The sequence below is a fragment of the Cyanistes caeruleus genome, chromosome 21 (genome assembly GCF_971803275.1).
Source record: "Cyanistes caeruleus chromosome 21, bCyaCae1.hap1.1, whole genome shotgun sequence".
In the NCBI taxonomy this organism is placed as follows: Eukaryota; Metazoa; Chordata; class Aves; order Passeriformes; family Paridae; genus Cyanistes; species Cyanistes caeruleus.
Window position 1 is genome coordinate 4,607,651 of NC_141721.1, and position 13,652 is coordinate 4,621,302.

Consider the following 13,652-nt stretch of genomic DNA (forward strand, 5'->3'; position numbering starts at 1 on the left):
TGGCTTTATTTTTATTCTATAGCACTCCACAATAAATGATTTGGAAGTATAAATAAATTTCTATCCGTACTACAATCTGTGTGTGATGGGGTGCACATGCTCACTGAAACTTTTTTAGGGGTTTGAAAATGAAAAGGGCTGGAAAGACTTTTCTGCTGGCTTTTAAATTTTGCCCAGCACTTCTATTATGTGGAGATGAAAGTTGCTGGAAAATTGGGAGCTGCTCCTTGCCTGCTGTCCTGGCACTGGAGACTGTTCCTGTTTGCCCATGTTAATCTGAATTGATTTAGGATTTGAAAGGAGAAGAAAAGGCTTAATTTTGTTGGGTTTAGTCATGGAGAAAAAGGTGGCTGGTGGGTTTTGTTCTGGAATTGCAAGGCAGAGGTTGTGGGCACAAGCCTGACCCATTCAGTTCCCTAAATCCCTAAAGGGCTTTTAAATTCCAGCTGCTAGCAAGCAAATAAATCCGTATGACACTCCTTAGGGAGTTACAGGTGCTGTATCTGCATATAACATTTTCCCTGAGAGATAATGTCAAAACTAAGGAATTAATTAAGGAATTGCAGCATTTATAAATTATTATATTTTTATTATTGTATTATATTAGATAAATTAATTATATTCATAAAGTGAGGAATTAAGGAATTAATATTTCCCTGGCCAGGTAAATTTTCCTTGCTGCTGCCACTAGGAATTTCAGCTGTTTGCACTCATTGAAGTGTTACTGGTTTTATGGAGGATGAAAAGGGCTCATGGAAAATTTAACAGCACATGGTTTAGATGGGAAAGAGTCACGGTGACGCCAGGGAAAGACATGATGCTGTGGATTTGATGGATGCGTGTATGGGTGCTTTTAAAGACAACAGGAATATGACACAACTAGTTCAGCCTCGCACATGGTTGAGGATTTGATTTGAAAGTACTTTCGCGGTACTGTTTTGCCTTTGTCACAGTTAACAGCGGCTAATTGCCAATCTGGGGGATTTCAGACAGAAATTACACCATTTTCTGCGTGAATACGCACAAAACCTGCGACGGGGAGACTACTATCATCACCGGCATTGGTGGTTCAGTGGTAGAATTCTCGCCTGCCACGCGGGAGGCCCGGGTTCGATTCCCGGCCAATGCAGTTGATCTTTTCCTGTTTCGGTTTTGATTTTTTTTTTTTCTTCCCCCGAGTTCCTTATTTCTTCTTCCTTTTCCGCTTCCGTCGCGGCCGCCAAATCCTCCTTCAGCTCCATCGGGCCTCACCCCGCTGTTCCTCCGCCGTGTCCCGCCGGGCTGCGGCTGCCTGAGGGCGGCGGGAGGATCTGAGGGGAGGCCGCGCCGGAGAGGACAAGATGGAGGTGTAAGGAAGGGCCTGAGGGGGGAGCGCAGGGCGGGCCTCGGAGCTGCAGGGCATTTCTGTGGGGTTTCTGTGGGGTCAATCTCTGTGGCGTTTCTGTGGGGTCAATCTCTGTGGGCTTTCTGTGGGGTATATCTCTGTGGGGTTTCTGTGGGGTATATCTCTGTGGAGAGTGTGCGTCCATCCATGTCTGCCTGTGCGTGAGGGCTGTGAGGGTACAGGAAATCCATGAGGGGTTTATTGCCCCCAGCAGTGAGTTCTGGTAATGTTTGAGGGGTTTATTTTCTTTAAAACTCCTGCCGGACAAGGTGTTGTGGTGAAAGGCGGCCTCCTGTCCCCTCCTGTCCCATCCCTCTCTCCCTCAGGGAGACACAAAATGAGAATTTTTCATTATTCCCGTGATCTTTGTGTAGGAGCTGGCAATGCTGGAGAAGGAAAAAACCTGAGGGGTTTGTGCCAGCCATCGCAAACACAATAACAGAGTCGAAATTTTGTCTGCTTGTTATTTCAGGGCTGTTACACCAGGCTTTCTTACCGTGTGTTTCAGGCACAAAACTATAGGATTTGACCTATTTTGAAGTTCAAAATCTCACGAGTTCTGCGAAGCTGATTAAATTTCTAGTTTTCATTTTAATTTCTTTAATGGGTGGGGGCACTCAGGGGAGGTATCCCCTCAAATCATTGAGCTCCTGCAGCCATGTAATCCAGGGGTGCTTTATTATCATTAAATCTCTACTATGAGCATGAAAAATCAAAAGTTGATTAAAAATATGAAACATCTGAAGTACAGGTTTGTATGACAATCTTAATTTGAGTAGCAGCCTGCAGACAAATGAGCTGTTCAGGCTGTTGTACACTGAGAAAGATGCTTTTGATACCATTAATAAAAAAATCTGTCATGTTTCTTATACATCTATTGAGTTTTTATTAATCTTCTTTTGCCTCCTGCTTGATTTGGAAGGGAAGCTTTGCAACTCTTCAAGTTCTTACTCTGGATTTTTCTTAGCAGAATTATTCTGTATTTCTTACCAGAATTATCTGTTAGAAAAAATAATTCTCAGAAGTGTGTTTTAAATATACAACACATTGAAAGCAGACTTAAAAATATGAAGTGTCAGTGATATTTTAATTAAATATCACATCTGATAACAAAGATGTGGTATTTTTTGATATATGCAGCCCTAGTCAGGAGTATTTTGGTTTAGACTAAAATTTGGGCAAATATTAACTATTTAAAGACTCTAAAAAAATGTTTGTATTTTTGGTTTTACCATGAAGATGTTTACCTTTCTGCTTACTCACATAAAAATTAAGCATAGTGTTGAGCTGACTGCTTTAAAATATACATTAGAGACCATTATTCAGAATTCCTTGTTTCCTGACTGTAAATTTGGTAGCTGTGAGTCAGGACTGAAGGAAATTTTATTTCTATTGCAAACGTTGATCACTTTATAATTTGGGTATTTCAGCACAACAGAGGTGTTGAAGATTTGAGACTGACTCATTGGCAGAAGTGAAAAAAAAAAAAGAAAAGCATTTTTCTGAATGGCAAAGCTGATTGGAATGAAAAAGGAAAGCAGTTGTCTTAAATAATTTCATTCTTAACCTTTGATTCCGCAGCCTGATTTGCATGGCGATGTATTTATTTCATCCTCTTTCAGCCGAAGAATTCCATACGTAATTCTCCCTATAGAATGTCTTTGATCCGCGGGGATTTCTGTAGGGCCCGCCTGAATGCAAACATTCTGAAGACTTGCATTTACCTCGCAACAAAAGCTATATATGGTTTGTAAAACATGAATGAAAAACTAATGCGTGCCTGAGCTCACTTGCTGAAGTTTCACTCGGGTCAGCGAAATGGAAGTTGAAGTTCATCTCAGCGTATTTTAGAAGGTCCTTTTCATTTAAAAACAATGCTAGAACCTGTGGAAGTTTGTGGATGCATTTACCATTTGAAAGTGATGAACGTGACAGTTCTATTCAGACGATTCGCGGTGCTTAACAACACATTGTACCTTTTTTGTTGTTTTTTTTTCTTTTTCCTAAGCTGCTGCACAGACCTGAGAAAGGCCTTTTTTTCCTTTTGTATGGAAACTTTCTGTTGTTGTGGCTGCTGACTGCTCAGCAGAATGTGTTGTTCAGGGAATAGAGGATGTTCTGGGGCAGTTTTTCTCCCTCTTTTTACTTTAAATGTATAAATTTACAATATCCAGGAGGAATAGAGGCACGATGGCTCTGCAGTCACCCTTGGATAAGGATTCTTGCTTAAGGGGACCGAGGAAGTGGAAAATGGGAAACCCAGCCTTGCCCTTCTAATGTAGGAACAGGCACTGAAAGATGGGAAGAATAAATAAAGAGGAAATGCAATAAATTACTGTTTTTTTCACTCAGTGCAACACATAAAAATTAAAGCCCTATTTGTGTCTATACACACACACATGTCCATGGTACTAAAATACTCAGGATGCTCTTGACTGATAAAGAAAATAGTGCATGTAATCTGAATTATTTTTCCCATCAGTCTTTATTTGAATAAAATCAGAGACTTTTTTTCCAAGGAAGAAGCAAAGCAATTTGGTTTGAGTGTGTGAAATTGGGTGAGTAAAATAGGGTGACCGAGTGACAGGAGTGTATTCTACAAGCGTATTATGATTTATGGGGCAAACTGTGCAAAATATACTCAATATTTAAGTCATTTTGTATTGACAAGATGGAAAATATTTTCCAGAGATGGAAACTGTAGAATCACCAAAACAAAATGTCTTGGAGTTTTTTTGTTTTTGTTTTTTTTTTTAACTTTATCTTCTTTTAGTGTCTGTGACTGGGCAAAGAAAAGCTTCAGACAGTTTCATTTGGAATGTAATTAATTGTTTTCATTTTTCCTTTTAGAAAAGATGCAAATGCTGCATTGCTGAGTAACTTTGAGGTAAGCTTGTCTTCACTCTGCTTTTAAAGCAGCAATTTCAAGCTGTCATCAGTTCCTTGTATAAATCTCTGGAAGCTGAAACCTGGCAGTGGCAGTCAGCAAAACCTGTGGGGGATTTACTCTTCCTTGCATTTGGCTTGTTTTCAAGAAAAAAAGCTTTTTAAAGAAGATTTGGAAATGGTTTTGCTAGTAATGGGTACTGTAGTATTGTTTGGTCTTGAGATTATTCTGAAGTGGGTATTTTTCTCTCTCATTTTAAGGGAGGTAGAAAGAAATGTTGTGTTCTTGTTGGTTTAATTTAAGCCAGGTAATGGAAATGTTTTGCTTTGCTGATTAATATAATTCTTGAAACAGTTGTAATAACCCAAGTGGCTTTGTTTGTGTTATTGTATTGGTGGAGCTGCTTTTTATTGCTTTTTATTGCAGCTGTTTCATTCTGTTCTGAAATTAATCTTGAAGTGTTTTATCCTGAGCTGCATCTGTCTGCAAACAGCAGAGCAGGAATCTTGTGAGTGTTAATGAGACATCTGGAAAGAGCTCTCTTACATTTCCTCTGAGAAACAGGTTATATCATCTCAGCCAAACTGGTGTTCAGTGCCTGGCTGTTAAAAACGTGAAAAAAACAGCAAATATTATTTTTAAAAGTACTGATACCCCTCCAACTCCTGATAGCTTTCCATTTGCTCCACTTCCCAGTTGCAGTTTCACTGGCAAAGCCAACGTTCTGTGAATTGATGCTTTGCACACAAAGATGTTCCATCCCTGCAGCTCTTCTGTGAGCTTGTTGTCCTTTTGTGTTTGTTGTCAAAGTTCACAGCCTGAGTCTGAGATTTCAGCACTGACAAGTGTTCCTTTTCCATAGAAGTGTGAAGTAATTGAGGGTTTGTAGCTGATTATGTTCATATCTCTCACTGTCTAGAAATGTTTGGTTTCTTATCTTGTCAGTTTATAATTCCCTGAGCTGGATCATGAGTGAAGCCAGGTAAAAATGAGGGAATGAGCAGTGAGAAGTGACTCTGGATATACTGCAAATCCTGAAGCAAAACATCTGAAAAAGTTCCATTCATCTGTTTAAAATAGTCACAGCTTTTAAAAAACAATTTATACCCTTACTCATCACTCCGGGGCCAAAACATTTCTCATTTCAGTTGCTGGTCCATCCACCCAAACAGCCACACATTTTTTGTTGTTAGGCTGATAGGATTTTTCCTGTTCACTTATGATTTCCTGCTGTAATACTTTTAGGTAAAATACTCTCAGATGCTCTAAACCACTTTATTTTTTATCTTTAGGTGTACCAGTTACTTACTGATCTCAAGCAGCAGCGTAAAGAGAGTGGCAAAACCAAGCAGAGCTCTGGGCAGCAGAATCTGAACACAATCATGTATGAGGTGAGCAGCACTGGCAAAGTCCAATTAGCTCAATCTGCAATAATTCACATCTTTAGGGTTGTGGATTAATAATTTGGTATCAAATATCCCCTAGTTCAAACCATAATAAAATGTTCTCTCTGCCACTTTTCTGTGGTCAGGTTATAGGGTAACTGTGCTGTCAGGGCAGAGTTAGGCAGCTGCTGTTCTTAAAATCTATAAAAAAATTTCCGAATTTCAAACCCCCTGGTTTACAACTGTTTACTTTTGTTAGGATTTTTTTTTTTTTTAAATTCTGAGTATTCCATCCTTTTGAGACACAGGGCAGAGCTCACTATCATCTGACAAATTCATGATATCACCCAATGTGATAATTAAGATGATGATTTCAAAGCTGAGGCGCAGATTACATGATATTTTTTTTATTAACAATTAAAATAATAATTCCCAGCCAAAACTAATAATTTAAATTGGTTTTTGATCTAAAGAAAAGCCAAACCACACGTACAGATATCATCACTTGGATGCCAGGTCGGGAATAAACATTTCATCCCTTGCTGGGAAGGAATTCTAAAATCTTATAATATAAATACCAACATTTAAAATAAATTAGCAACTTCCCAAGAGCCTTGCAGTGAGACCCATTGTGTGTGTGCTGCAGAATTGGGGACTGACAGGCAGCTTTGCTTGCATGAGTAATTCTGTTGGGCACTGAAACGACTCATGTGGATAAGATCTGGCCTAGGCTTTGGTTTTGTTTTAGTTCTGGCTTTGTTTGAAAAAGGTACAGAGGTTGTAATTCCTAAGCCTTGCATTCAACAAAATAGGGGCTTACCAAAAATGGGAATTAAATCTTTATGGAGACTGACAGTCTCTTCCTGCACCTCTGGGAAAACATCTGAGGAAGATCCTGTAAGTAAATTTTATCAGGATGCACCTGAAATCTTGAATTACTTTGTTATTCTATATGTTAAATACCTATAGGATGCTTGGGGGTGTAGGTGGTATAAATATTGGGTGTATTTTCTGTGTTTGACTGAAAGGAAAGCAGAATTTGATTTTACAGGATTGGATTTCTTCACAAGCTCCCTGCAGGCTCAGATCCACTGGCACTGGAGTAACTCCAAAGGAGCTTTGTTTTTCTGTATATTTGGCTTTTTCATTGATTTGAAATTGCCAAAAAAAGATAAGAAAAATTACTCCTATGAAATAATTACATGACAATATAATAATTTCCTTTCAGTCACTGGTGGTGAATAACAGCTTCATTTTATCTGGAAAGGTCAGACAGGGCTTAAAGAAAGAAATAATAAATTATAATTATTTCCAACTCTTCATTTTGGGGTTTAATTCAAGTAACAAGAAATATTTAGAATATATTAAGTCACTTTCAGTGAAAAGTCAGCTGTGAACTGGAATTTTTGTGAGGTTTTATCAACAAATTGTTTTTTTACTCGTGTCAGATTACTCTGTGTAATGTAATTCCATTATCCACCTGTTCAAGGTTGTTATTTTAAATAAAGCAAATAAATGAAACATTTCCTGTCAAATTCAGTTGAGGTTGGTGGGTGTTACATGGAAAAACGATCAAAGTTTAATTTTCTCAATTAATATTTAACAGCAAAATATCCTTGTAGATTCCATAACAAGCCACTTAATCTGCTTCTATCAACTTTAAATTGCCAAAAATGCAGGTAAAGGATAAAAACAGTGCTAGATTAGAGAACTTAAAGAGGGATTTCTGGGCTGGCAGTGAGAATATTCCTGTCACTGAGCTCTTGAAAACTTGGTTTTAAGGATAAATTCAACTTTCCTGTGTGCTTTTAAAAGACAAAAGCCAATCAAGGAGCAAACCAATGTAGCAAATGTCTGTCACAAAGGGCAAGAGGGCATTTTTTAGCAGGTAGAGCTAAAAGTAAGTGCTTTCCTGTACTCTTCACCTTGCAGTTTTGGGCTTTGAACAGCTCAGATAAAGTTGATTTCCAAACCTGAATTGATTTTCTAGTTTTTCTCAGGACTGAGGAGACTTTTCAGACCACTTGTTCCATACACAACTGGTAAAACAAGTATTAAGTGTGAAATAGTAGATGTTTTCTTTCTGTCCCTTGCAGACACTGAAGTACATTTCAAAAACACCCTGCAAGTACCAGAGTCCTGAGACTGTCAGGGAGTTCCTGGTAGCAATGAAAGACCATAAATTAACCAAGTAAGTAATTAACTCCTGTGCATTTGAACAGGAGTAAAAACTCAATTAATGCTGAAAAATTATCTCCGTGGACAGTGTGATGATCTGAAGAACGGAGTTTAAGTATTTTCTGCCATTATTTAAATGCTCAGAGAAACATCTTTTCCTTCACTCATGGGTGAGTATTTCCAGCTTCTCTTTATATGCAGTTTGTCCAGGATCTCTGAGATCTACATTTCAGTTATTTAAATATTGTATCTCAAGCTTCCCTCCTCCCCCAGCAATTTCCAGTGAAGCTGAACATCCAATTGCTATTTTGGGAAGTTCTGGAAAAGAAAATATTTCCTTTGCAATTCCAGGACTCCCAGGGCTTTTTTCCTCTTTGGCAGAGCTGTGAGTGCCTGTTCTTGAGGCACATAATCCTCTTGGAGCTCTGCAGAGTGGGAGTGAAGCCTGATGTAAATAGAAATGGAATCAGCTGGCCACTTGCTTGGATAGCTCAGATCACTTCTTTGACTTCTAAAACAGAAAAAAAGCCAATATTTAGATGCTTCTAAATGGCTCCTCCTTCACTTCAGAGGAGTTTATGCTGGATAGACACTGAGTGTGTTTTTATTCCCTCCTGGAAGGACTCCCAAGGAGTTCATCCTCTGGGAAAGAGGCTTTTCATTCATTTGGCTGTGCCACAAAACACACAGTGAGAGCTCTGGAGTTCTGCAGGGCAAGTTTTCAGCTTGTCCAGAGCAGGGAAATCAGATTGTCAGCTTTCTGTTAGACTTTCAGTGCCCTTTCTCTACAGACAGGCACATCCAGCACAGCAGCAGCTCTGCACAAAGGGATGCTCTGCTCCTTGGGAATTCTGTCGTGGAATTGTGCTTGGTCTCAGTAAGTCAGTGTTTGACCCTCCTTTAGCTCATTTTTTACAGCAGGGTACTCATTTATGTATCCTAATTATTTTCTGGAGGTATTGAAGCACGGAGAAAAGAAAATACTCTGCAATAAAAATACTAGAGGTGTAAAGAGGTGGTAATATGGCACTGAGAGGGTCTTAAAATTGGCAGCAAACATTTCTTGAGTAGTAGTGGGCATCCTTCCCTTCTGGTAATGTAAAACAGCCCTTTCTGAAGAGAAATAAGCTTTGCTGTCTGTGCAGGGCAGCAGTTTAGGAAGAGCCAGCAGAAGGATGTAGCACAGCAAAAAGGCTGAGCAGGATTTTTCAGAGTAAAAGGAACTGAATGATGTTAGTGTAAAACTCCCATTAAAAATCAAAGAGTTTGTTTATTTTAATTTAAAGCTCATTTCTAAACTTCTTTCAGGTAGAATTTGACCAGGACTTGAGGGTTAACTCTTAGTGTTTCCACTTTAGGTACCTTGACTGCAACTGTTCCCCTGGATGGGATCTGCAAGAGTGAAATACTGAACAATTTAATTTAAAACAGAGAAACTTCCCACTGCAGATTCTCTGTCTCCTACAGTGCTGAGCACTTTGTAGAAGGTCTGCCCAAATACTCATCTTCCCACCCCTGCTTGTTCTGTAAGCTGGAAAGGTTGGAGTAGTTACAAGCTTTAAGTGAGATTTTAGACTGTTTAATTTTTAATGGATGCTCTGAGGTGCATTTGGGGTTAGGTATCATCCTGTGTGTCCTTCTCCTGGGGCAGTGAAGCCAGGGAATTACTCCCAAATCATTCCTCGTGCATAGTGGCAGCAGGAGGAGAGTGAAGAGCCAGCCAGTGCTGTAGGTGACAAATTTATTCTGTCAGAATTCAGATTTGTTCTGTGAGCCTCCTGCACAACTTTTAATTTTTTTATCCCTCCCTTACCTGGTAAAGAACTTCCCAACTCTGCCACATACTTTACAGAATAAAACCCAGAGTTGTTTTGTGTGTGATCCTGGCACTTCTTTTTTCTGGTCTTTTCCATGCAGCCACTTGAAGCCAGAAGTGTCAGGGCCCATCTGGCATCCCCTTCACCCCAAACCACAGGGAGCACGGGGTGCAATTACTCTTTAAGACACTTCATGTTAAACCACTTAAACCAGCGATGCCTCCAAGGCAGTTTGGAGCTACCTTTTGGTTCCTAACCAAGGTCATTTCAGCACTGCTTCTCTTGTTAAATGAAAAGGCTTTGATGGTTTCCATTCTGTGGGATGGAGGTGGTGTTCAGGGATTTCATTTCCAGCTGTCTGCCAGAGAGCTTCCTTCCCTTAGAGACGCCTGCAGTGTTTGCTCTTCCAGGACCTTGCTTGCGTGATCCCTGTAATGACCTTTCCTTCCACCAAGAGTAATGAGCTCCAGACTCTTTGCTGCTTCCTTTCTGGGTAAGACACCCCAAAATGTGCTGGCTTAGCTGGTCAGACACTGTCTGTGCTGATAACAGCTTTCTGAAGTGGCTGATTACATTTAAGATATATTTGTGTTAATTGGGGTCTGCCCTCAGACAATTCAGTCTGGTTTTAGGGTCAGCAACATCCCATCAGCCCAGACTGCTTCCCTTGGAATCCTGTCATGACTCCACCTCTCATTAGAGAGGAAACAATGAAGCAGCGTGTTCATGGTCTTAATTAGGTTCAGCCTATTTCCTAATACGAGGACTCTGAAGATCAGGATTTGCAGCCCTGCCTTGGGATGTGACATTCCCTGCTCAGGCTGTGATTGCTGCCCTCAGCACTAGGCTGTGCTCGTGGATGGGAGAATCCTCAGCTGGGAAGGGAGAGCAGCCAGGGAAACACCAGGAATTGAGGCACGGCAGAGTTTCAATCAAGGGAATTCTTATTTTTCCTTCCAAACCCTGCAGGATGTCAGGCAGCACGTGATGTCCCTGCTCCAGTGAGAGAGCTGATAACATAATTCTGGCAAATTCTGCAGTTCCTGGAAAATCACCTCAAATCCTTCTGTTACCACTGATTTTTGCTGCTCAAAATACCAGGTTAATAGACCAGCATCCATTTTGTGATGGATTTGTCTCATTGGTCTCAGATTAGTGTCTCATTTGTCTCAGATTAGTGTTACAGACACAAAAAAACAGCTTCCTAAAAGGCAGATTTTAGAAATACCAATGTGTGCAAACAAATACTCCAGGGTCATTTCAGAAGACTGCCTTGCTAAATGGAGAAAATTCAAAGCCAGATATTTCACTGACATAGTTAAGGTGTGGTAAACAGTTTTTCCCATAGTTTTTAGTCATTACTTTGGTAAAATTCAAACTGTAGAACTGAGATTTTTTTTGAAAACTAAAGCTCTGAACCCACATAATGAAATTTATTATTACCTTGTTGAGGCCTCAAGCTTTGGCTGAAGCTCCAGTTCAGTGAGCCATGTTGTACTTGGAAATAGAGTTTGCCACTAGCAGCTAATTTTCCAGTTTTAGTGCTGGAATGGCTTCATATTTGTAAGGTATAGTGAACTGCACTGCATGAAAAGCTCATTTATTGAGCTGCAGCTCTGTAATTACGCTTCAATTAAAACTGGCTCTTCTTGTTCTTCTTCCTGTTACTGATAGCCTATCTTGGATCTAATTGTGGGATAATCACATTTCCAATCACTGCATGTTATTATAATTTTTTAAAAGAACTGGTCATGAACATTCCCCTTTTTGTCTTTAAATCAACACAGTCAAGGAAGTGTTGAGCTGAAAATCTTCAGTACTTCTAGAAAGTATTTTCCCTTGTGACTGCCAAAAACTACAACAGATACAAACCTCTGCAATATTAAAGGCTGAAGGATTTGCTTTGTGATTTTTGTCTCCTCCAGAGCTTTCAAAGTGAATATTCAACAGCAAGTCAGGATCGTGCCCATTGAACAACAGCATCATTTAAGAGATTTTAAAAATATCATTCTCAGCTTTTCCAGTGGGAATCCCTGTGGAGAATCACAGCTCTCACTGGGGCTGTGATTTCCCACTTTGGGGGAATCCTCCCTCAGCCAACCCCTGTGCTCAGGATTCAGTCATTAAGAGTTGCCATGGTTGGTTGAGGACCATGGGATTTATATTTCCAGCAGGAATAAAACCCCTGCTTGTGTGTCCAGCTGTTACTTCATGGTTTTCCTAGCAACTCTCAAACAATCCATTCTTGAAGATATATTTGCTTCTGCTCAGGCACAGATGTTTGGAGGGTTTTTTTAGCTCTCTATGCTAGATCTTGGCACTGTTTAATCCTTACCCAGTCCTCTTGCTGGAAAAGCAGTCTGGGAGTTCAGCACATTGAAAAAAAAAAAAAAGGCAATAGCAGCATGCTCAGGAGATTTTGGTTAAAATATCAGAAATGGCAGAAAATGATGCGTTTTGTCTGAATTTCCATAAGAGCATGGAAGTATTTGTATTATTTTTTAGAATGGATGTATCAATGTAGAGATGTGCTGTCCATTCTGTCTGTGATCTTGAACATGACCCAGAGGTGGTTTTTGTCATGTAGAAATGTTTTTTTGGGATTTTTAGGATGGAACTCAACATCTTCACCTCCTCCAGCACTCTCACCTCACACAGACCTCAGACCCATTTTCCTCCCCATAACTGCACAGGTTTTTGTGCTCTTCAGTCTGAGCTTTGTGTGTGTCCCCAGACCCACTCCAGAGCATTTTTCCATCCTGGAAAAGCTGCTCCTGGCTCCAGCTGAGTCCCAGAGCTGCAGGATGTGGGCTGAGGCTCAGCCCCACAGCAGGAATTGCCATTTGGGGATTTCTCAGCAGGCAGGTCCTGTACAAGTCTGCAGCACGGCCCATTAACTCTGATTAGTAGAATCTTGCTTTTATGTGAGAAAATTGCTTTCAACTGTCACTCATCTTTTGTATGGATTCTCCTCTTGAATGAGCAGCTTTCGTGTTCCAAACTGTTACTAAAATCCAGGCAGAGCAGGGAAAGTGCAGATGCTGAAGTTTGAGGGCAATGAAGCTGAAAATGTTCTTCACCTTCTGTTTGGATGAATGGGACAGTTCCCTTTTTTATTTAACGAGCATCAGTGTGCCATGCATGCTGTAGAAAGTGTAAAAATTAATTCATGGGAGCTGGAAAAAGTTAATTCTACTTTTTAGATTTAATGGAGCATGAGCTTAGGTCTGTGCCCAAGCCAAACACTGCAGTCAGGGCTGATCCTAATGCATGGTTGCCTTACTTAAAGCTAATCTCTGATGAAATTGTGGTTATTCAGGTTTTAATCTGTGTGTGTGCTGTCAGAAAATTCCAGGTACACAGAGAGCCTGATCCCTGCAGTCAGTTTTTGGGATCAGACACAGAGCCTGGTCCCAGCAGTCAACTTTTGGGATAAGTGTTAAAAAGGTGAAGTGGGTACTGAGCTCCCACTCAATCCTCTGACTTCTGCTGCTGCTGAGGGCTGAGCAATCCAGCTTCCTATTAAATGAAATTTGGAGACTTTTTGGGAGTGTTTGTTTCATTGCTTACCTCATAATTACATATTACCATGACTAAAGATCGTTATGTCAGGGTGTTAATTAGTGCTCATGCTGCACAAGCAGCTCTAGATGAAATATGGTATTTATGCAGCTTTTGGGATTTTTTTTTGCACCCTGCTGCTCGTTCCTTTGTGTTGTTCACCATCATTTTCCAGTAGGGAGCTTTGCTGATCAAAACCAGCCATGAAATCCTTCAGATTACACATCTGAATATGTTAATCACTTGTAAGTTCTCTCTCATTCTTCTGTACACATTTTTTAAAACTGCAAATACCCTGAAATGATGCTTTTAGGATCTGTTTGGCCTGACTGTAAAATTTCTGTCTATCCCTAATGAGTTGGAGTGATGTTCAAGGTTTATAAGCAGAAAGTCTTGGAGAGGCAACCTTTTTTTGTTGTGCCCTCTGTTTCTTCAGGAAA

The 13,652-nt window shown here is 40.1% G+C and overlaps 1 protein-coding gene and 1 non-coding gene across 4 annotated transcripts in view; both read left to right on the forward strand.

Annotated features, from left to right (window-relative positions):
- The first annotated feature begins 1,058 nt into the window (after nucleotides 1-1,058).
- On the forward strand, nucleotides 1,059-1,129 carry TRNAG-GCC (transfer RNA glycine (anticodon GCC)). The gene has a single exon. It is a non-coding gene; the product is annotated as a tRNA-Gly (tRNA).
- Nucleotides 1,072-13,652, forward strand: part of CRCP (CGRP receptor component) — a 41,806-nt gene continuing 29,225 nt past the window's right edge. For all 3 annotated transcript variants that reach the window (XM_086859637.1, XM_023939196.2, XM_086859638.1), the window contains exons 1-4: nucleotides 1,072-1,348; nucleotides 4,235-4,271; nucleotides 5,564-5,662; nucleotides 7,753-7,847. In XM_086859637.1, coding sequence (XP_086715763.1) covers nucleotides 1,341-1,348; nucleotides 4,235-4,271; nucleotides 5,564-5,662; nucleotides 7,753-7,847 — 239 coding nt within the window. In that variant the 5' untranslated portion in view covers nucleotides 1,072-1,340. The remainder of the gene's footprint in view (nucleotides 1,349-4,234; nucleotides 4,272-5,563; nucleotides 5,663-7,752; nucleotides 7,848-13,652) is intronic.